We start from the raw sequence: 24,220 nt of genomic DNA, 5'->3' as shown, positions 1-24,220 counted from the left end.
CAATTTGCTTTCAAAATTCGATAAAAAAAAATGATAGTAACTATCACCTCAGTAAAAATGCACTTGGGATATGATTAGGATATACTAAAAAGGCACTATTGGTGCATTGAAAATAAAATTCCAGAACAAAGAGTTCTTGCAACCAGAAAAATTACAAGAAAAATCTGCAAAGTTACTAAGAACAGCTACAGAACACCAAACCAAAGGTTTGGTCCTATGCTGTAACATCCGAAAGATTTATTTGGAGAGTGCAAAATTTCAAATCTATCATAATTCAGTCATCGATCTGAGCTTCCCCACTTGTCATCTGATTCTGAGGCAGTTCCTGCAGTGCAGTTCTTTTCTTATCCCCTTCCTGCGCGTGTTAAGATTAAAGAATGTTACTTAGAAATCTCCCATAAACAGCGAGCACACTAAGTAATCAAATATAATTAGATGGCGAAATAGGGATCAGTCTAACCTTATCAGTAGTCTTGTTGTAGTTTGATTTTTCACCACCTAAATTTAAATTCCTCAGCATTCTCTTGAGTTCCCCCATGGTCATTTTATTCAAATCATCAGATGTCCGATTTACCTTCAACCGATCAGAAACAACTGATTGAACCGGAACATCAGAGGACACATTTTCTGAAGAAACTGTGACGGTATCTTGGTCTGGGATGGCAGAAACATCTTCGGAAACTACCTCGCCATCAATGGGACCCGAAGCAGATTCAACTGAAACCTGTTCATGAACAAGAGAGATTTGAGGACTACACGTTCCACCCAGATTACCAGAAAATACATTATCAACTTCCAACATAAATACCTGTCCTGTTACAGGTTCCTCGGATTCTTCAGCTTGTGCCTCAGTAACATCAGGAGCGCTATGTGTCCCTGCTTCGGTCTGCTCTGGTTTAACTTCTTTCAATTCTTCCTCTTGGAGCTCACCGGCAGAACTAGAAATTGAATCGAGATCAGGAACCCCTTCAGAACCAATCATCGAGTCACTTTCCTTGGAATCTTTGTCATCAACAGTAAGAAGATGCTGGTAATCTTCATCTGTCATGTCGCCACAGGCCACATTCATATGTTCAGTTTCATCCTTCACATCCTGGTTAACGTCGCCAGTGCTGTACTCAATGGTTTCATTTACGCCCATTGCGGAACCTGCTAACCGATCAATAAAGATTAAGACTTAAATGCCCATGCTGAAGAACGCTATATCAATGTACAAGTACTAACCACCTAATTAACAATTGCTACAAAGAGCATAAACAAACCTTGATCATCAGAACTTCCTTCCAGTAAACTTGAATAATCTGATTCATCCTCCACTTCTGGCTCATTGTTCTTATCTTCTTTATCATCACCCTCATGGCTGATTTTTTCATCCATGACCCCAACTTGTTCCTTTTGGCTAAGCAAAGCGCCATTGTTGACATCTTCATCATTGCTGACTTTCTCACCACACTCATTGCTGACTTGATCATAAATCTTGCAATCAGTTATCATAGAAAGCGAGCCAGCAACACCTTGATCAGTAACATCCACCGAAACTTTATCAGGTACCATATCAGCAATTTCTTGGCCAGTAACCTCCGTGATAGCATCTGCGGATGCCTCGACGGGAAAACTTTCTAGGCAGGCTACAACGCTTTCCTTATTTTCAGTTTCTAGGTCCGAGGAATCACAAGTTTCCTCCAGATCAAGTAACGGGTCAGACCCTGAAATGGGATCAAATATCATTATCCAAACACTTCCTGATGCAGTGACGCACGCAATCAACAAGGTAGAAGAACTATGTTCAATAATAGACAACTGTGAAGAAGAAAAAACAAACCTGCTTCATCTGATGCATTTGGTTCAGCTCCCAACTCCAAGTTGTTGATTTTCTCCAGTTCACCTTCATCCGAACCATGTGGTCCAACCACCTTATCAATTTCTGTCACAGAAACTAATTTCACATCTGAAGCAGACTCATGTGATTGGCATTCATATCCAGTGTTTTGCTCTGAAGAGCACACCTCGGACTCCAGAGTATCTTCGGAAACCACAGTCGAGTCCATCTGCAAACTAGATCCTGCATCAATCACTCTCACAAGTTAGTTTATTAAAAACAAAACAACGTTAAAAACAATACAAATTACCAGAAAAGGACAGATCCAACGTACCTTTTTCAGTATTACACGAGTCTTCCACTTGCTCCGAGACATTACTCAGTTCTTGAGAAACATTATCCTCATCATCCTTGACAAATCCAGTGTCTTCAGTGTCAACCAAACTCATCTTAGACAATCCATTCTCCAACAATCTAACCGACCTCCTCGTGCTATATGTTCTCTGCACTGAAGCACCCCCAGGTGTCTCATTCTTGGTGGGGCAAACCGAACGACTAGTAGCTCTTCTCCGACCAACTGTTTTAGGCGCATCATTCTTATCACCATCTTCTTCTACAATCTCAACTTCTTTCTTCTTACGAGTAGAAACTGCAGTAGCCCTTCTCCTACCAGCAGCAGGAGTGACTGGTGGAACATTGTCGTCTTTGTTCTCTTGCTCCGCTACTCCTGATGCAATTCCAGCTCTAGCCCCACGCCTTGCAGAGGCCGGAACCTTCACCGTTGAACCTTCAACTTCTGCTCTAGCTGCTTTCCTTTGAGTCGAGGCCTTACCAGCCGTACGCAGATTAACATTCGGGGTTCCAACATCAACCTCGCTTGAATTCAAAATCTCATCCAATCCTTCAACCTGAAAATCAATCAATTAAACGAAAATGAAACCCTAAATCTAGCACACCAACTCAAACAAAAACCTCGGTCTCTCTGAATCATAAGGATCGGAAAATGAATGGAACAGTTACATGTTACAACAATACGCACTTTCTATACACATTGGCGCAGTGATTGAAAAAACTAAAATGAAAACAAAATTGGAATAACGAAAGAGTGAAACGTTTACTTGATCGAGAGCAGCGAGAGCGTCAGCCATGGCAACATTGGTGATGTTAGCTGGAATCTTATTCTTCTTGCAGAGTGCTTGTAGCTGCTTCCTTGAAAGAGAGTGGAAATCCATTGATGAGAGAAGGAACAAAACAAAACAAGGTGTTTTGGGTTGTTGAAGATAAGGCGATGGAGAGTGGGAGAGACAGACACTATGAGCGAGTGAGGAGACTTGGAATGAGTGGGGGTATTTATACGTTCAAGTGCAAGGGTTTATCGGCGTGACGTTAGACAATATGACCGTTATTAGAGCGAACTTTTCAAATTTGAATTTTTGGGCCTGGGCCAAGTGTTAAATTGTTGAGTTGGTATCCATTCCCTTTGACCTAATATATTCACAGAACCGAATCAGCAACCTGTTGTAACCTTCCACGAATAACAATGCGATTTACTTTATATATTTATTTTAGATTAATCATCAATAAATATTTGCCTACAGACATTTAATATATTTTTTCTCGTTTCCTAATATAGATAAAACAATGTGTATTTTAGGTATTTTATTATAAGATATGGTAATCAGTTTTCTTAAGGACTCTGCTGAACAATAATTAATAAACATAATTATACAAAACTTCATTGATGTTAAATGAATTTTGAGATAATAATTATTAATACAATTGTATTTAAAATTTTATTTGATGTACATCCATAAAAAGTTAAAAAATATTAAAATAACTATATTTTAATATTATTAAAAATTAAAATATAATTAGAAGTAAAAAAGTTTAAATTAACAAAAGAAAAAAAATATTGTTAAATATCTAAAAAGTTTATAAAATAAACAATTAAAATATAAATTAAAAAATAAAATAACCAAGATAAAAATATTCAGGCCAAAACTCTATATAAAAGTATTTTGTCTAAAATTATATATAACTTTTGCGATACAGGAACTCTGTAATCATGATAAAAGTATAGGCCAAAATTGCATATAAAGAATGAACGGTGAACCAATTTTTTTACTTATACAATTAAGAATAACTTTATATCATAATCTAAATTATTTATTACAAATAAAATATATATATATATAATTTACATATTTAAAAATATTTTTTATCATAACTTTATTTATATCATAATCATGATAAAAATATAATTGTGTTAACTAATTATTATAAAATCTTGATAAGACTTTTTAAAAAATACATAATAAATAATATATATCATTTGCAATAATAGTTTTACATTTGATATTTAAAAAAGTAAGTCACTTACTGTATCATGAAAAATAGTAATGCTATTGAGACGAAGTTCGTAAGATTTCAGTATAATAAAATTACATAAACAATTTTATGGTTTGGTAATTAAATTAATATTTTGAATTACAATTTTATACCTTTAAGGTATTTTTATAATTTTATATTTTAGACTTTTTAAGATTAAAAGGTAACTAATATAAGCTTTTTAAAGAAGAAAATATCAATGAAAAAAATATTAATTTTATTTCATTTAAACTTTATTCCTTGTTTATGTTTCAGAAAGACAAATTTTATTTAAATTTATGTTAAATAGCCATGGCACTTTTCCCATATAGATACAACATTGGCATTAATATTTCACTGTTTCAAATGTTATTTAGAATTTTACTTTTTCCTCCTTGAAAACTATTACTTCTCTCTATTTTGAATAATTGTTTACTTACCCCCCAACGTGATTATATATATAAAAGTTAATCAAAGCATCAAGTTACAAAAGGATTAAATTTTAACATGAAATATCAACTTTTTCACAAAAATTAAAAAATAAATAATTCTCTTATTTTAATTATTATGTCAGTAGAATGAAAGCATGCTGGCACTTTGTGATAAACAAATTAGAAACTTACATATTTATTTAGCAATGTTTAATACTTTGAGTCTGTAATCTAACTCACTACCACTATCATACCGCAATGCATAAGAAAACAACAAAACAAATGTTTAATGCAAACTTATTAAATGTCATAATCACAAATAGATCCAGCGATAAGCAGCTATGTACATGTTTATGTAACAGATGCAACAATTTCCACATGAGATATTGAGCATTTTATGTTAGAAACAAGCGATAAATAACATTGAAGTTAGTAACATATATTTGTTTGTGTATTCTCAGAAAACATTGGACTTAGTAGATTTTTCCGCTACAAAACATCAACATTTTAACCACCAATGCACTAGATTCTACTGGAGTTTGAACTTCCCATCAATATTGGAACAAATAAATCAATAACTAGCTAGTTGCAGTTCTCAGGAAACCAAGATCCGGCAAATGTACACTCACAAGACAGCTAAATAATTTCATGTACCTTTTATTTATCTAGACTAGATACATGATGAATAGGGAAACTATACAGCATATTAATCCTTGAAATGCTGACACTAAATTGAATAGGACTTCCCTATGTTGGAAAAAAGACATGCCTAATATATTGTGCTACAACTGTAAGATTATTGTTGCCATATAACAATGTACATGTAACCTATGAATTTCTATCCACACCAGTATTCAGCAAAGCCAAATTACTAGGTGTTTTCAATGGAGGCCTATTAATCTTCTCGAGTAATCTACTAAACACTAACTGGACTGGTATGCAAGCTACTGTAGTGGACCCAGAAATGTCTGGTTTAGTCAATCTATCTGTTTGATAACTACTGCTATCATGTAATGGCTTTCTACTAAAATTATGCTCAGTAGATAATGAGGACAGAGTTCGAGTTTTTTGGCAAGATGACAAGCTCAATTTCTTTGGCATCTTTTTTAAGGACTTTTTGTCTGCTGAAGAACGATGACTTTTAAGGCCACTTCTCTTTTGAAGGCTAGCCTGGTGGCTGGAACTTCCAGCATTTACACTTTTATATTCAAAGCTTTGTTCTTGATCTGAAGAGGGGAACTCAGCCGCACCTTCAGCACCATTTGATGATGGCGCATGGGGGCGCGGGATGCGAAAATTTGCAGTTCTCCTTGCAGTCCTCCATGCCGGTGGAAGCACACTACTTCCCTCGATACCAGTCACATCATTACTGAAGTCATCAATTGTCGGAAACAGAATATCAGATGAGCCATCCCTGAGAGCCTCAACCTGGATAGGGTGCCCCACTATTGCCCTCCCATCTAATTTACTCATGAGCGAAATGAAGGGTACACACTCTTTACGATAGCTTGCTTGAACCTTCAAATCTACATCAACTAGCATCGGCCTGACCCTACCACCAAATTGATAACGGTCAGCGTACAATGGAGAATATGCTTTACCATCCCAATGTCTTTTAGAAGGTAGATGATCATCCCAGGCCACATCATTCCAAGCTACACCACGATGAACTTTACTTTGACTTCTTGATATGGATCTAGAAGATTGAGGGTATTCATCTTCCAGTCCAAAGTTTTGATCATCGTCATCAAAGTTATCACCAAAATCAAATTTGTAGCGGTGCAAACTTGGACTGTTTATATTGTGCCTTAAATGACTACTCTTTCCTTCAACATCTGCTCCTGCTCCATACATATTACATTTTCCATCAGAAGCACCAACAGACCTCTTTACAAGATTCCGATTATTTCTTTTCCCTTTTAGTTGCCATTTAGACACAGCTTCATTATTTGTTATTAAGTCACGAGGATAAAGGTGAGGCATGTCACTGGAATTTGCTAATTCATCAAGCTCCTCGCTGCTAGTGCTTTCATGTTCTTCAGCATCATGACCAGTTTCTGCAGTTATAGGAACATCCTGAGTAAAGCCATGAAGGATGATGTGAAAGAAAGCTAAAACAGAGTCAAACACAAGTTGGAAGTGACTCCAAATTTACATTACAAAAAACCAGTCAAAATTAAAATATACATGATACAACAATTTTTTCTAAATCCCTCTCTAAATACTTCAATGATAAGCCTTAGCAAAATGGCATGTTCACAAAGCACATCTTTATTCATTGTGACTATCTTTCTTACGTGCACAGGTGCAGCAAAAGGTACAAGAGTTTCTTAACATTGTGGGAGATCTTAGAATCCGATGATAAAATTCTTTAGCAGATTGACTAATCAAACGTAGGAATAGGGTTCACAAGTTTTTATATTGGTAACAAATAATAGGCCAACATTAGAAAAGATGAAATGAGAATGCAGGAAGGCAGATCATAGGAAGATGTGGTTTGTCATCTTGACTCAGCTAATTCTAAGCCATTTCCTATGATAGAATCACTAGTTGGATTTGCAAATTAGTAAACCAAATATGGAATAATACAGGAATGTAGAAAGGAAGAACAACTACATCAGAGGCTGAGACAAGGACTTGTACATTATTCATTTCAATATCCATATACAATCATGCCATAAGAATAACTAACAACTATGTTCTGTGCAAGAAATCATGGAACATTATTAATGTAAGAGAGGTGAAAACACTAAATTAAAGATACTGAAAGAATGGATGTGCCAATTTTTTTATGTAGTTGTTTTCTCAGGGTGTGACAAATAGATCATACTGCTAAGACAAGGATAGTACGAGAATGGCAGAAATTTAACCTGAAAATATTGTCATCTCTTCATCCAAGTCTGGTTCTGTCTCCGAAGAATCAGAATCAGAATCAGAACAGGCTGTTTCTGAAGAATCAGATTCAACCTCATCCATAAAAGTATATTCAGTCTCTCCAACCATAGAGCCATGATAAGGAAACTCCCTTCTGCGTTGGGAAGGTGAAATCTCAACACGGGGTAGAGTCTCTCTGTAATCAAGAGAATCACTGGACTCGGTCGGAAAATACACACATCTGCTCCTCTTTGCTCGTGAAGCTCCTATTTGCCCAGCCCCTAGAAACAGAACCACAGTCAGGTTAAAATATTCAACATCTGGTGAATTTCCACAATAAAAAAAAAGTGCCTCGTATGCTTCTTCTTAAAAATATTGATCACTCCAACTCAATCTCTCATCTACCCTTTTTTTTTCTAGAGAATATTACCATTGATGTGGAGGTTACTGCCAGCGCGTATACCACCGCTTGCAAGAGCCCGAGCACCATCATCAACCGTACGTTTCTGATACATGTTAGGTTCAACAAAAGATGGAAGCTTCTTTTTTGCAGGGGCAATTCTGAGCCCAAAATCCTGCAAGTCTCTCATCCGAGGTGTTGTTTCAGAATAATCCACTTCCCCGCGCAGTTGATTCCCATCCTTGGCCATCTCAGGAGGAAAGAAACCTCCGGCAGACTCACTTTCACAATACATAAAAGAACTTGCATGGTTTTCATTGTCATTTCCCAGTGTTTCCGGTGGCGATGCAACCACACCCTTTTTAAAAGCATTTGAAGGTCTACCACCTGATCTCCCTTGCTTCTTCAAAATCTGTTTCTCAAGCTCAAGAGCATGAAGAATGGCGTCTTCTCGGCGCGCATACTTCTCTCTCTTCTTCAGCGGCCCCCCCTGAGCAGATTCGGCCTTTTCAATACAATCATCAAACTCACCACACCGGAATGCCTTAACACGCTTGGATTTCTCCAAATTGTACCAATCCCTAAAAACACAGAAAAATCAGCATACACTGACAAAGAATGCTAACAGATGGATGCATTGCACACAAAGAAAAGCAAGAAACTTTCCAGTGGTAGCTAACACAGTCGCGAATTCGGAATCGGTGAAGAAAACTTACACGCTGGCATCTTCTCTGCCGAGGAGCTTGACGGGGGTTCCGGATCGGGGTGAGGTGAGGTGAGAAGCGGAGAGGTCGTCGGGCCCGAGGATTTGACCCGGCCACCACGACCCGTTCCTCCGACGCACCCACACGATGGATCCAACGCCGCAATCCATCATCCGCTTCCCCGGCCAACCGATGAGCGCAGGATCCGGGAACCGTCGTCGTGACTGGAGGATCCGAATAGAGGAAAATGGGTTAGGGCAAATGTTCCCATTCAGATTTGGGGAAATTTCATTTTTTTGGAGCTTCAATTTTATTCGTCCTTTTCTTCCAATCCCTTGTATTTTTTTTCCGCTATACTAAAATAACCTACTATTATACATACACACTTTCTTTGTATTTTGCTCTTCGTATACGTTTGGTTTGGGTAATTCGCGACTCTTAACAAGCCTTTATTATTTATGCATTTTAAAGTCTGAAATTCCGTGTCCTTTTAATTTTCTATATTTATTTATTTCAAGTTAATTAATACTAATTACAAATTAAGAAAAAAATAATTGATTATGCTAATTTTTATAAAGAAGGCATTAAATGCTTTTGACCTATGAGTATTAAATGTATCTGCTCTTTCATTAAATACTTTCTTTAAAATAGTATAAAAACAAAACCATGCGGTGATTTATTATTACGCGTAACATAAATTTATCTTTCTTATTCGATTAATGTATTAATAACAATTAAATAAGGTTTGATTATTATGATATCATAGCTAATGTTCATTAAATAAGGGTCACGGTTTTTTTTTTATAGCTTTTAATAACTTTAATTAACAAAAAATAATAAGCTGTAAAAAAATTTAACAGCAAATGATGTATGAAGAAAATGTTGCTAGAACTTTTATGGAAAAGTTAAAGGCTATTTTGTGGAGCCAATGAATGAAAAAGAAAAAAAAAACAAAAATGTCATTGGAGGGAATGAAGAAGACAACTTTTAGATTGTAGATTAAGATGCATTTTAATTTTAATTTCTGAGACGCGAAAATAAGTTTAAAATTAATGAAAAAAATGTGTTTAATAATAATTAAGGTTTGAAGAACTTACTGACTTTTTTTATGTTAAATATCAATGTATGTGTTTGATTTTGTGCCATTTGTAGATGTTATGCGTGTGAAATACAAAGTAAAAACAATTACAAAAATATATATTTACATTTTTTAAAGTTTAAATAGGCTATATAAATTTAAATATTTTTAAGTAAGTCGTATTTTTAAATATTTAAAATTAATATAAATTTTAATTGAATTTATGTTGTTTAAATATTTTTCTAATAATGAACGTTATTTATTTGTTATATTAAGTACACCATTATTTTATACACTTGGTATTTTAATTTTAGAGTTGATTCCAAGTCATTTTTTAATTTTTTTCTAATTATGTCTTTTATCTCTTAAAAAACCTTAAATTGACAATTGCATTTTTATTTATTTCAATTATATTTTTACTTCTCATATAATTTAGTCTTTTTTTTTGTTAATTTTGTACTTACAATCTTAAATACCCGTCATGTTAATTTGTGATTTTTTTAATTATATAAAATTTTTAAAGTGAACATCCTGTTACATGATAATAATAGTGATAGTAACACTTACAATAACATGTGACATGAAGTGTGATTGTTTTAATCTCAATTTGTTCATTATATTTTTATTTCATTTTTATATAAATATTATACAAATATTTTTATTAAATAATTTCAAAAATATTAAATGTATATTTTTTAAATGTGTAAAAATCAATAATTTCTATATAAATATTCTAGTTGATATAAAAATAACAAATTTATAAATTAAAATATAAAATTTTAAAACAGTTTAAAAAATAAATTTTTAGTTTAAAAGTAATTTTAAATAACGTTTAATATAAAATACAAAACTAAATAAACTTAATCCTGTTAAAAATATTTAATAAAAATGTAAATTTTAATAAAAGTATTATTTATATAAAAAATAATTTGGTCCTAATTTGGAAAAGAAAAAAAATTAATAATTTTTTAAAGAAAATAAATTGGGATGAGATTAAATAAAAAAAACGGAGACAAAATCCAAATTGAAAATAAAACAACACTTAGGATGACAATATCACATCACACATCCATGTGACATGAATGGACATATAACACTTATTTAATGTCATTAGTAGAGTCCTAATGGAAATGAGTATATTATATCACATTTAAAAAAATAAAAAATTAATTGAGACAAATAAAAATACAATGATCAATTTGAAATTTTTATAGAAAAATGGAGACCAAGTGCATAGTTAAACTTAATATTTTGTCATCTTTAATTCAATATTAAATTTTTATTTTAAAATATTTAGTAATGTGTCATCTCTTAAATTGGCGTTAAGAAATTGAAAAATTACCACGTGTTAATCTCTTTTTTTTTTCTTTCTTCCTCCCTTCCACCATTTTCCTCATTTTTATCATCCACCCATTCCCCTTTTTTTTCCATTCTTCTCCACCACCCTTTTGCAATAATTTTTTCCTTTCCCATTTATTCATCTTTTAAAAGTTGTTTACCCTTCATATTTGTTTGTATTCTTATTCATTTCTTCTAGCTCTTACAAATCTAAAAAGGACAATGTGGAACCGATTCGGAGTCACACCATAAAGTAGTGTAGCTAGCTAACAAACAAATTGGTACTTGAATTAGCTTGTTACAAGGAGTCAAGTGCCAAAAGAACTTGGCAATGATGCGCCAAACTTCGATTTGTGTCACGTATATGTGTTTGACATGTATTTGTATCTGATACTTTATGATACTTATCGATATTTATCAATGAAGTATGTAATATATAAATCAATAATGCTATTATGATGACAATAATTTATAATTTTTTATGTTGAAAACATTTAATACAATTTATTTTGATTTGGATTCACACAAGAATAATCATATATTTATCATGTTTTAAAAATAATTTCTATATTTTCATTATGCATATATCGCGTGTCATGCCATATTATTTTTAAAATTAGCATATCGACGTATCAGATACATGTCATATTCGATACATGTATCATATTTATGCATTACAGGGACTTGACAAATGCTTTTCAAAAGGGATTGAATAGACGAGAAAATAAGTCATTGCTTATTTTTCAAACAATGTTGCATTAGATTGTTTTAAATAAAACGAAGAGACAAAAAATTAAATAAACAAAGGAAATAAACTCCATAATTATTAAAACTAAAATACTAATTAAATATATTTTATATTAATCACATAATCTTATTTTTTTATAATATATAAAAACGAGTAAATAAGAAACAGACAAACTCAATTGAAAAATATACAAAATTTTAAATACTCAATAAACTAAAAAAATAATAAAAATTGAATTAAAAATAACTATTTCATAGACTTAAATTTTAACTAAATATGTTTTCAATAGTCTATCTAACCATAAAATATAAATTGAGAGGTGTTTTCTTTACATTGAAAATCGTTCAAAATTAAATTAAAAATGTCAGAATCTACAAAGAAAAATTTGATCACATGGATGGTCATAATGGGATAATATAGACTGCTATAAGAAACAAATGATTACACTTTTGTTTGTATTTTAAAATGACATGCAATGGTCAAAAAAAGAGTGAGATAAAATTGAGAGACTAAAAATAATTTATGTTTTTATTCAATTAAATTATTATTTATTTATTTATTCGAAATTACTCCTGAATGATTTTTTTTTCCTAACACAAGTCATCATCATGCACGTTCACAGTAAACCATTCATAATAAATCACCATGGCATGGAATGAAATGTTAATCGAATGCACGTGAATTAATCATATTTTAAAAAAATCCGTGATTAAATATGAACAAACTAAACTAATGTTAAATAAGATTAACTATATTTTGATCTTAAATTATAAGGTTAAGTATATTTTTTTCTTAATTTTTTTAATAAATTTTAAAATTAGTTCATTTTAAAGTTTTTAATCAATTTTATATTTATTTTTCGAAATATTCTGTATTTAATTTATTTAATCAGATTTTATTAAATTTATTTAATATTTTATATGTATTTCAGGTTTATATTTGAATTATTTATATTATTTGACATATTTTTATTTTAATATTAAATTAAATATTATTATAAAACACGCTTAAAATATTAAATAAATTTAATTAAATTTAATTAAAAAAATTAAATTCACATATTTTAAAATTAATTAAACTTTTTAAAATAAATGAATTTTAAAATTCACTTAAGTTAAGAACAAGTATATCCCTAAATTACGATATGATTTTAATTTTGTTTATCTCATACTTTTCGGTCGCTAAAAAATCATGTATACAGGCTCGTGGGATTAACTTTATTTTGACGTAACATATAAAACATTGACAAGTATCGGTCCTTTATGTTTCTCTTTTCTTTCTCATTCTCATTTTCTATTTTCATTTTTTCCCTCTCTTTCTTTTCTTCATATTTTCTTATTGGATTTTTAAAAATTATTTTTAATATATTTTAAAAGGATTAAATATGTTTTTATTTTTAACTTTTATTAAAATTTAAAATTATTCCTTTTTAAAAGTTTAAATTAATTTAGTTTTTTAAATACAAAAATATAAAAATTTAATTTTTTTAATCAAATTTTATGTTGTTAAATTTATTTAATATTTTAAAAAAATATTATTAGAATTATTTATTTGACACATTATTATTTTAATATTAGTAGATAAATATATTTAAAATGTCAAAAAAAATTTATTGAAAAAACCAAATTCATCCACTAACGAAGATACAGGTTTAAACAAGTCTAAAATTTTGTAAAAAGTTTAATTATAATTTTCGGTAAAAGTTAAGAAAGGAAAACTATGATTAACCCATTTTAAAATTTGAAAATTAGTATTATGAGTATATTATTAAAGTCGCACAGAATCGAAATTGAGATTGCGATATTGAAAAATTCTACGTGTTAAGAGCTGTGAATATTGATCACTGTTTCCGCCATTTTCTCTTTCAGCATCACTACTTGGTGCTTCAATTTTGGAGATTGTAAACTGAAGATGAAGAATTGGCCCAGGGAGGGTTGGAAGTGGCTATCAAACATTGCAAATTCCTCTGTTCGATTTCATGGAAACGTTGCCACCGTTGCGGCCAAACACAATCGCAATCCCTTTACCCTGGCTCGGCCATTCGGAAGCGCCATTGACGGTGGAAACGAAGTGGATCTTCATCGATTGACGAGGGAGTTCCTCGCAAATCTTTGGATTGATGATAGAAAAATGGCAAATCCCAGAGGGAGGAAATTAGTTAAATCCTGTGGAGGTTATGGCGGTGACCCGCGCTGGTTTTCTGCTTCATCTGGTGTCGTCGGAAGAGGTAAACGACGGCCCGGTTTGAAGCAACCACCTATCAGTCAATCCGTCTCTGAATTCTTCGAACCACTGTCTCCCTTAGAGGTCTTTTCCTGTCCCTAGTTTGCACTTTTTTTTTTTGTTAATTCATGTTATCATATATCCTGTTAAGCAATGTTGCGTTCTTATGTCAGATAAGTGAGTTTGAATCTTGATAATCATGCTTGTACTTCCTGCAATTACTAGAGTTGACCTATATCATGATTGTCACTGCTGTCGTGTAGATACAAGTAAGGGTGTTTTTTCTTAAAATTTTGAAACTAATGAGTTTTTGTGTTTTTTGTTTTTTATTGTTTTGGAATTTAGTTTAGGCACATTCCTGTTTACTAATTTTGTTCCCTTAAGAAAATCACAAACAAATGGTCCTACTTTTAGATCCTTTTTGTCAACTTTGATATGGACGTGTTCTACTTGCCCCTTTTTTATTAGGCCAAGGTAGCACCACTGCTTGCCAGGTCCAATTTGCTGATTACCAGAGATATCGAGTGGGCAAATCTTGTAATGGGCTTTGAACAGGTGATCATCTTTATTCTAGAATCCGAAGCTTGGTTCCTTTAAGCAACTTCTTAAAAAGTCCATTTCACATTATGTGTAATGGATACTTTGTATGTTGAGGCTGTGTGACTTTACTGTAATTGTTCTATCTTTCTTGACTATTACTCTTGAAGTCTAATTTTGTGATTTTTTTTTTTGGTTTGATTGAAGGAAAATCGTTATGCGATTGTAGATGCGTGCTATCCTCAGTCGGTCAGTGACAATTATTATCTCATTTTCATCAAGTTATACCATCTTTATGTATTTTTCTTACGTAGCTTGTAGCAATGATGGTTGACCTTATTGGTTGCTATGATGCAGCCCGTAGGTTATATTCGTGAACAGAGCAATGTTGTTATCAGACAGGTAGTCATTTCAATCATTTGAACTTAACCTCCTTTGATTGTTTTATTCTAGAACATGTTTCAAGTATCATCCACATGGAAATAAAGTCGTAATTATATATTTTTGTTGTTATAAATCATTTTGTGGTAAAAGGGATCTCATGGTCAATAACATCACTGAAGAGTTTGGTTTTTAACTGATTCCAATGACATCATGTCATCCATGTAGCCAACCTCATCTAGCTAATGTGATTAGGCTTTCGTTGCTATAGTTTTGTGGATACTGCAATCTATCAACCAAACTTAGATGTATTTTTTAGATAAAGTTGCTTTTGTTCTATTATTCATTTCTATATCATTCCATACTCGTAGACTAACAAAAGAAATTAGAAATACCAATACCTCCAAATAGAGGGTGATATATATAGTCTGAAAATCATCAATAAAAAATTACATTAGCATGGATATAAATTTTTCGCCACATCTCCTGAGAAGTTGTTCAGTCAAGTCCTTAAAACCTTAATTGTTGTCCCTTATATGGTTCAGAAATACAATTCATATTTCAAAAAATTCCAAAAGGAAACGGGCAACGCAAAATCTGTCTTGATGACATTTGGCAAATCCACCTCCCAGCCTATATCTTTCATTCAAATCTTCATTTCCCAAATCAGATTTAACAAATAATAAGTTCAAGTAGTATTAGCAGACATACGAGCAAAAACATACCTTGTTTGAATATTAGTTCACCAAATATCGTATTACAACACATTCCTATTAACACTTACTCTAAATTGTAACATGAATGATTAGAATCATGTCTTACAATATGTGGAATGAAAACATCCTTCTGTTAACATGACTAGTCTAGTTTTGGATTATGAAAGGGTCATCTTATTTGCTAACTTTTACATGAGGGTGATCAACTTGGTGTCCATTAGTAAGTTCTTTGTTTGTCCAAAGAGGGAGATATTTCTAAAGTTGTGTTGGGGTTCATATTTGGGCACTTTGTGCATTGGTTGGGTTCTGGAAGGAGTAGTTCAATGGATGCATTTGCAAGTTATGCGATGTGTCTTGGTTTGATTTGTGTGTGCTTTTCATGTATGTATTATGATTTTTTTTTCATTCCATTTCAACCTTCTTGTTGCAGTTGCTTCGTCTAAGGCGACCTTTTGTTGCACACATAACTGACGGCTTGGGTACTGAGCTCTTTAGGGTAAGGAACATATATTTCTAATGTTGGTTTTGTTTTATGCACATGAATTTTTTTTTTCACCTTAGTGAAATAAATCAAACAACTATCATGGTTAGGTTCGAAGACCCTTTTGGTGGATAACAAGCTCAATTTATGCAGAAGTTGATGGTCAGGTATGCCAAATGTAGTACATTGTTTTATATGAGTAAGTTGTTTTTCATGACTTTGGTTGTTAATTGTGTTAAGTTCTCTCTTCAGGAAGTTGGAGTAGTTCACAGGCGATGGCATCTCTGGAGGAGAATCTATGATTTGTACCTGGGGTAATATAAAGATACTATTCTTTTACTTGTTATAATTAATTATCAAAATCATAATGTCTTTACATCTCTTTTTGCATCTGAATATTTCTTTCATATGCCCATTGGATGACAAAATTTGCAGTAACAATTATCTGTTATCTATCTGTAATTTCATTTTATGAAAGTCAATTAGCATGTTATCTTTCCCTAATATATTTCCAAATAATTGGTCATTTTCGCTGTCTTTTTAAGTTTAGGAAGGAGGAAAATGGATTTCATTTTACCAGTGGCCATAATAGGAATTGAGTTGGAAACAGTGGAAATACTAGAATTAATAATGGAAGAAATAAATGTTTGGTGAACATAGCTCTCCGGCTGGATTGGATTACCACCCTCCCTCCGAATAAAAGGAATCTGTATATAACTTGATAGGAAGTTTATAGAAGTTGATTCTGTTCTAGAAGAGATGCAATGGTAATAATCTATGATGCCATTGTGTATCCATATGATCGACCATCTCAATATATAGTTCAGTTCTCTGACACAGCTTTCTAGCCTTTCCAAATAGTTAGGAAACTTTAAGCCTGGGGTGCTAATGCTTAGAGTTCACTGGTTGTATGGCTGCATTTTCCATGCATCTTCTAATGAAGCAAGGGAAAACATTATAGCATTTTATTTTAGATCTTGTTTGTTTGCCCTTGTTCCTCATCTAAAAGTCTTTCTTTTCGGTTTTTATTTACCATTTGTTAGTGCACCATCAGATCATTATTATTATTTTGTCTTTGGCTACATATTCTTGGATTCTCCTTGATACAAGTTTGATTTTCTGCAGTTTTATTGTTGTGTTTGCTGTGTTCATCAATGATGATGCTCTATCTGAGAATAAAATTTTATTGGCTACTTTTATTCAAAAAAAAAAATTCACATATGCTGCTGACCTATTTGATTGGTTTTCTTTGAATTCACCTTTATTCAGAGGCTCGAGTTTAAAATTTCATAGCATTCGTCTTTTGTACAAAATGTGAGTCTAATAATAAAATTTGCAGGAATAAGCAATTTGCTGTGGTAGAGAATCCTGGCTTATGGAATTGGACATTCACACTGAAAGATATTAATGGTGAGGTGCTTGCTCAAATAGACCGTGATTGGAGGGGTTTTGGCTTTGAGGTTGGTTTTTGGCATTAACCTATTGCTTTGTTAAAAAAATTTAGCTTACCTTTGTTAAACATGCTAATCATTGACTGCTATTTTTATCTTTTACCATTACTTGTCTTACTTGTCTTTTAAACATTCCAAGTAAAACTTTCCTTTTGAAAATATCTATGGTTAGATTGCGATTTCCATTGGTTTTGTTCTACAAATTAAATCTTAATTTGATATTCATCATAATCAACCACATTGCTAAAGTTATCTATATGCCACCTGGTAAGTGACAATTAATGTTATTAAGCACAGTTTTTTCAAGTTTCAATTGAAAGTTGAAAAGATAGAATCATCTACTATATATTTATATATCTATACTATAATTATGGGTTCTCCCTCCAGCTTTTAACCAGATGAACTGCCCTTTATTGACCTGTGTACCATAAATCCTTGCCTTGTTTCTTGCTTCCTCTTTTTCAAGTGCAAAGGATTTAACTTTATGCCTATATCTAATATCAACTTTTTAACTGTTATTGTGGAGTCATCTAACTGAAGAATTTCATGTTCAGTTCTTCAGATATTATAGGTGTTGTGTTGGATTTCAAACCTGAATTATACGTTGACTGAAATGTGCAGATTTTGACTGATGCTGGTCAGTATGTGATTCGATTTGGGAGTTCTGATCCCAGCTCTAAGATTGGCCTTGCTAATGCAGTAAAGTCTCCCTACACCTTTTTTCTCTAGAAACCTTACCTTTCTCTACTCTTAACTAATTGATATGATGTTCTCTCTGAAGATTGAAGACCTTGAAGTCAGTCGCACACTGACCCTTGCAGAGAGAGCTGTAACTGTAGCTCTTGCTATATCATTAGATAACGACTACTTCTCAAGACACGGAGGCTGGTAAGCTGTTTGGATTGTTTTAACATCACTGTATATTGTGTAAATAAAGTTTTGAGAAAACTGTAAATGGTATTGATTTTTTTAATTTTTTTTTTTTAATTTGGGATGTTAGGGGACTACCCTTCCTTGTTGCCGAAGAGTAAAATTGATTTGACAGACAGTAAAATCTGGTTATCTACTGCCAGCATATCTCTGAAGCCATTCTCTTCCAACCAACTAGTTTTTAAAATTGAAGGTGTTGTATGCTATAATACCAACGTTGACCCTGTTTCTATACTCGAGCTGGTTTTTCAGTGGGGTAAAGGTATATTAAGATGTAGTTTTAATCCCTGTACTCATTGTTAATTTCATTTTGGTCCCTGTGAAAATTGAAACAGCTACGGGACATTTGATTTTTGAATTAATTTGAATGTTGACCAAGTGGTTAATTTACCAATGAGATAAACTAGTTGATTGAGCCACTGCATTTTCTGGCAAATCATGTGTTAAAGCTAGTAAATTGAGTTTTAGAGTTATCCATTGAAGAACTTTTGTTACATGTTAAATGCACAACTGGTATAGGCAAAAACTCAAAATGTTGTTACCAATTGAAAAACAATGCATCACTGGTAACAGGCGATATCAGTTCTCTCACTTTATCTCCAACTGCTATTTTCTGACATTGATTCTGTGAAACCATTATTTACTTCGTTTTTTAAATTTTATTGAAAGTCATATGAAACTATTATGCTTATATTTACGATATTTAGTACAGATAAACTTGTAGTTTCGAAATCTTTAGAACTGAATCTACTTTGTGAATATGAAGCCATAACAAATATTTCTTGGGTAACTAACATCTTTCACAATCTCCAGAATTAGTTAAAAGAATTAGAGATAAGGAAGTTGACTCATTAACGCTTAAATAATGAATGTTTGAAATTCGTATGGTTCAAGAAATGTTGTTTTTGCTATTTCACATTAAAACGTTATCTAAAATTGGTAATTTCTGGATCATATTCATTGTTGTGGTATTTGTCATAGTTAGAAGCTCAATATGCAGTAGATATAGCACTCATTATCGTCAATTTTTTTGGTAATAATAATCATCAATTTGAAATTTTGATAATATGGGCCGGAAGTCCAAAATAAACATGAAGATCTCAAAAGAGGTTATTGCTTCCTGCACCCCTATAATTACTAACTGATACTCACAATAAAAGAAAAAGATTCTAACGCCCTTCAAATGTATCTTTACGTTATGTTTTAGGTTATATAAATGTATCTTTAAGCATGATATCCAAAGCTACTCCAAATGCATCACCTACTAAAGAGTTCTAACAAATCCAATTATAAACACAGCCAAAAGCACAATTTCCCTCTCAAAAGTGATGCATATGCACATACAAACCCTAAATATTAGAACAAGGGTTTTAGTTAAAGCAGTAGAAGGAGCTTCCACACATGAATGCACCAATCATGTGAACTGTCTTCTAACATAGGTGTCTTCATGCACAAAGACTGGATCTTGATTAGTCTGAGATGGGATCTGTGGTTGTGCCATGGCTATGACCCCTTGGTTAGGGTATGGGTATTGGATACCATTCTTTTTCTCAGTTAGGGAAATGTAATACACAATTCCAAATGCAGCACTTGCAAGAGATAAAATTGCACCCCCTGCAAACACTCCAGGTTTCACCACATAGCAGTAGTAGTAACCGAAGTACACACTCTCTTCACCACGTTGATCATTCAGTGCAGCACCAGTAAGTAACAGCAGAAAACCAATCACAAATGTAAACCTGTTTCAATAAAAGTATTTCAGTTATAGAAGCATGTGATTTTTCTCCTAATTTTAGATAAAATAAACCTAGCATAAGTACTCTTAGGGTTTAGGATTTAATGTTTTAGGGTTTACGGTTTAGGGTTTAGTAGATGCATAAATACTTAAGTATGTGATACATAAGTACTCTATGCATCAGACACAAGTTAATGTTGTTCCAAACACAAAACCAATATACTTGTACAACAGAAAAAGCTTCATTTTTGTTTCTTCAGTGATCAGTTAAACAAACCAGAGCAACATATTATAAACTCAAGAAAAAACAAAAGAAATTTCTGGTGGAGAATGTTGTATTTGTGTTCATGATTACTAAACAAAATCAGAAAAATGCACACAGTTTAAAAGAAAGAGACTAATAATGCGAATACTACTTTGTTTCCACAACCAAAAGCATAAGCATTTATAGCGAAAAAAAAAATCATGTACCTCAAAATTTACCAGTGTAATCGTGATAGTTCAAATTGCTTCTCATTCAAGAATCTTTGCTATCAGTTCCTTATGTGTGTACATTGTAAATAAAATCACAAATGTCTAAGCATGAAGGAATATAAACAATCATGCATAAGAATGGGAAGATTCCTTTAAAAAATGAAACACTAATCCCAATACTCCACAGTTTACCTTAAATATACTACCCTAAAAATGACTTATCCAAATCCATCTTCACTGCTGTAGAATCAGCACTGCTTTATTTAAAGCCAGATCCTCTTTAGAGGAATGACAGCACCAGAAAAAAAACCACTAACAACAATTTTTAAGCTCCACCATGTTAGAGATGAACTACTTCATATGGTACTTAAGCCTAGAGGTTCTAATGGTCTGGTTTTTTGGATTTGATTCTCTTCTTGTGTTTGTCTCAAGGAAAAAAGGACAAACAACTTTTAACCAAAAATCTTAAGACAATGGAGTCACGAGTCTTTTGTCTTATATAGTGTTTAAGATTATCTTTTTTAAATGATGTGGGACTTTGACTTACACTTGGATTATTCCCAACACAGCCAAATAGAAGTATGACATGTTAGGTTTTTTTGTAGGGGAGAAACAGAAGAGATTTGGCACCAATGACAAGTAAACAAGTCTATATAAAAGATCAAGACATTACCTTCAACAAAGAAGTTTAAGAAGTTTAAGACAATAGGTTTATAAATCATTTTTTTGATTGCTCGTCTTACTCATTTTACTCATTTTACTCGATGTGGAACTTCCAATCCAACTTAAATTCTCAACATGATATGACAAATAAAAAGTACAGAGCGAAAATTACCATGATAAAACAAAGCAAGCCAGTGCCACCTTCCAGTTAGAATCTGGGATTTGGGAACTTCTTCTGCAACAAACACACCCAGTTGCAACATTTATGATTATCTGAGATACCATAAGAGCCAGAGCCGCAATTAAACCCAGAGCCAGTGCAGGACTTCGAGGATACGTGCACTGGTTGATAGAAACAAAATGAACTTGAGAAGCCTGCAGAAGTTACACAACAATAATCATTATATCAACTTTTGCTTATAGTGTATACAAACACAGCCAAAAACTTAACCAAAATAATAAAAAAAAGAGGAATGCACGTTCCTTGAATACTGAACTAGTGCATTATTTACTCAAAACCTGTCAACATAAGAGTTTACATGAACGACATTATCGTCCCCTTTCCTTTCTCTCCCCTCCAAGGATTCACAGCAAAACAAAACCCCTTGCATGTATCTAAATTAAATTCATGTATCCGTTTCAAAATTCGTAGAAAGAAAAGGATAATGGATTAATCACCATACACAACAAGTAAAGGGGAAAAATTTAAGAACACAAATGAATTAACAATGGTAAAGCAAAATCTTCAAGATAAAGAGAGCAACAAAGGAGAATAAAAAGTGCAATTTGGAAACGGCCGATCATAAACACTTAAACATGCGAAAAATTGAAGATTTTGCATAGACTCATAATAACCCATCAAAAGCATACCCTTATAACAGTGGCAAGCACAAGCATTAGACCCAACAGACATTGAACTAGAAATAACACAAAAGATTGAGACTTTCGTTGATGGGTATTCGAGAAAAAAAGACATGAACGAAAGACAGAAACCTTAATCCTTGTCGCTTCAGCAGCGAAGCTAGTTGCAGCCGCCAACAGTCCCAGAAAGCCAACAACGCAGCACACTATCAAAGCTTTTCTCTCCATTAATGGAAGGTGTTTGACAGAGAGAGTGAAAGTGTCTCTTTCAGAAAATAATGTTAAGAGAAAAAGAAAAGTTGGTAAGCAGCGATCAATGGAAGAGGACAAGAAGCGTGAAGGAGGCGACAAATTCAGAAGACCACGAAACTCCAAAACTAAATATCCTCGAATTAAAATAAGATTTGCCAAATAATTTTATATTTATTATTTATTGAAATCTTAAGATTTATAGAAGAATGTTAGATGAAAGTGATTCAACGGAGAGGGTGAGATAATTAGTTTCGATTTTTCTAGAGAAATTTTTGGGGGAAAAGTATTAATTTTTAGGAAAATTAACTAAGTTGGCTAACTATTTTTAATAGATTTTAATTAGTTAAAACAAAAATTATGTTTAGTTACGAAGTAGCAATGCAAAAAAAAGTTGATACTCCATGGTTGTTCACAAAAATAAAAACCAAAGAAATCGATCAAAGGTTTAAAAAGTCCCAATATTTAGTAATTCACATAAAAAAATTGGTTATGTTATAAGTCCGTTGATTGTTTGTTTCTTTCGGTGCCTACAAAAGTTTATTTTTCTTTTTTTGTTTTATTTTGTTTAAGAGATTCATCTGTTTCTTTAATATATCACGGAAAAAAAAAATTATAGTCGTCTCCTTCACTCAGACTTCAATCATCTTTTTGAATAAAAACAATTTTAGAAGGTAATCTTAAAAGGTAAATCTTAAATGATTGTTATTTATAAATTATTCTCGTACTTGTTTAGTTATATATTTTAATTGTAACCTTGTATATTAAATATTTATGCATATTTTTTATTCTAAATAATTTTTTATTTTAATCTGAGATATAATTTAGAATTAATCAGAATTGTTCGTTTAGAGTTTAAAGCTATACCAAAAATTTTATCTTTAAAAATAGTTTAAAAGAGTAAAGAAGGTGTATTTAAAAGATTGCTATAGAAGGTGTATTTAAAAGATTGTGATAGAATGTGTATTTAAAATATTGTTAATCTCAATTCTTAAGTGATTTAGACCACTAATGTTTCAACTTTTAAGTCCGGTAAGATAAAATGGTTAAAGTCAATTATCTGTAATATCGTTTACTTTTAAAGTTCAACTTTATTATAGTTAATGACCCTAAGCATATTATTTTAACATATTTGATATTATAATATTGTAATAGTCTTGGATCACTTAGAGTATAATTTAAACTATTTTATTTCTTAGACACTTTTTAAAAATAAAATGGTGTCGGAACTTCAAAAATAGAATATATATATATATATAACAATATATAAAGGGAATTCTCCTTTTTGTGTCCATTTTTTAAAATATCGATTTTACCCTTTAAATATAATAATTTATTAAATTTTTAAAAATTGACTGTTACTTTTACAAATTTTTTATAAAATCCGTGCTTCTTCTCTTCTTCTTTATTTATGAATAGTTATTCTTTATATATACGCATATTTAAAAAATGCATACCGGCACAATAACGGCTAGTGTATATATATATATATATATAAAGAAAATATTCTATTTTGATTAATATTTATTATCTGTACCTAATATATGTAAATTTTAATATTAACTTCTGATGGAGTTTTATATTATTCATTGTTCACAATAGGAAAGCTTTTGCAATTTCCATATTATAAGCATGATAAATTTATTTAAGTAAAATGCACTAAATATATTAAGATATATTTTACCATAAATAACAAATAAATATTTAATAAGCTAAATATGACATATTGCTATTTAAACATAAAATATGTGAGATTATGA

The 24,220-nt window shown here is 32.0% G+C and overlaps 4 protein-coding genes across 4 annotated transcripts; 1 reads left to right on the top strand and 3 right to left on the bottom strand.

The window, feature by feature from the left end:
• Positions 1-7: 7 nt before the first annotated feature.
• Positions 8-3,148, bottom strand: LOC114170711. Its single transcript, XM_028056251.1, has 7 exons — positions 2,938-3,148; positions 2,154-2,727; positions 1,823-2,062; positions 1,263-1,706; positions 809-1,149; positions 461-724; positions 8-355 (listed from the first exon to the last, which is right to left on the bottom strand). The coding sequence occupies exons 1-7, from the start codon at positions 3,049-3,051 to the stop codon at positions 275-277; spliced, it is 2,058 nt and encodes a 685-aa protein (XP_027912052.1). The 5' UTR covers positions 3,052-3,148; the 3' UTR covers positions 8-274.
• A 2,103-nt stretch (positions 3,149-5,251) lies between these two features.
• On the bottom strand, positions 5,252-8,997 carry LOC114169784 (uncharacterized protein At1g51745-like). The gene is made up of 4 exons (XM_028055089.1): positions 8,608-8,997; positions 7,922-8,472; positions 7,488-7,772; positions 5,252-6,674 (listed from the first exon to the last, which is right to left on the bottom strand). The coding sequence occupies exons 1-4, from the start codon at positions 8,766-8,768 to the stop codon at positions 5,446-5,448; spliced, it is 2,226 nt and encodes a 741-aa protein (XP_027910890.1). The 5' UTR covers positions 8,769-8,997; the 3' UTR covers positions 5,252-5,445.
• Positions 8,998-13,545: 4,548 nt separating this feature from the next.
• On the top strand, positions 13,546-18,897 carry LOC114168308 (altered inheritance rate of mitochondria protein 25). The gene is made up of 11 exons (XM_028053070.1): positions 13,546-14,066; positions 14,451-14,537; positions 14,727-14,768; positions 14,877-14,921; positions 16,047-16,112; positions 16,208-16,264; positions 16,350-16,411; positions 17,437-17,557; positions 18,170-18,247; positions 18,330-18,436; positions 18,549-18,897. The coding sequence occupies exons 1-11, from the start codon at positions 13,671-13,673 to the stop codon at positions 18,577-18,579; spliced, it is 1,092 nt and encodes a 363-aa protein (XP_027908871.1). The 5' UTR covers positions 13,546-13,670; the 3' UTR covers positions 18,580-18,897.
• A 746-nt stretch (positions 18,898-19,643) lies between these two features.
• LOC114168704 lies at positions 19,644-22,585 on the bottom strand. Its single transcript, XM_028053612.1, has 3 exons — positions 22,344-22,585; positions 21,523-21,725; positions 19,644-20,217 (listed from the first exon to the last, which is right to left on the bottom strand). Exons 1-3 carry the CDS (start codon positions 22,437-22,439, stop codon positions 19,893-19,895), a joined length of 624 nt encoding a protein of 207 aa, XP_027909413.1. The 5' UTR covers positions 22,440-22,585; the 3' UTR covers positions 19,644-19,892.
• Positions 22,586-24,220: the final 1,635 nt, after the last annotated feature.

The sequence above is a fragment of the Vigna unguiculata genome, chromosome 11 (assembly GCF_004118075.2).
Source record: "Vigna unguiculata cultivar IT97K-499-35 chromosome 11, ASM411807v1, whole genome shotgun sequence".
NCBI lineage: Eukaryota > Viridiplantae > Streptophyta > Magnoliopsida > Fabales > Fabaceae > Vigna > Vigna unguiculata.
Note: the sequence above shows the minus strand (reverse complement) of the source record. Positions and strands in the feature narration are given on the sequence as shown.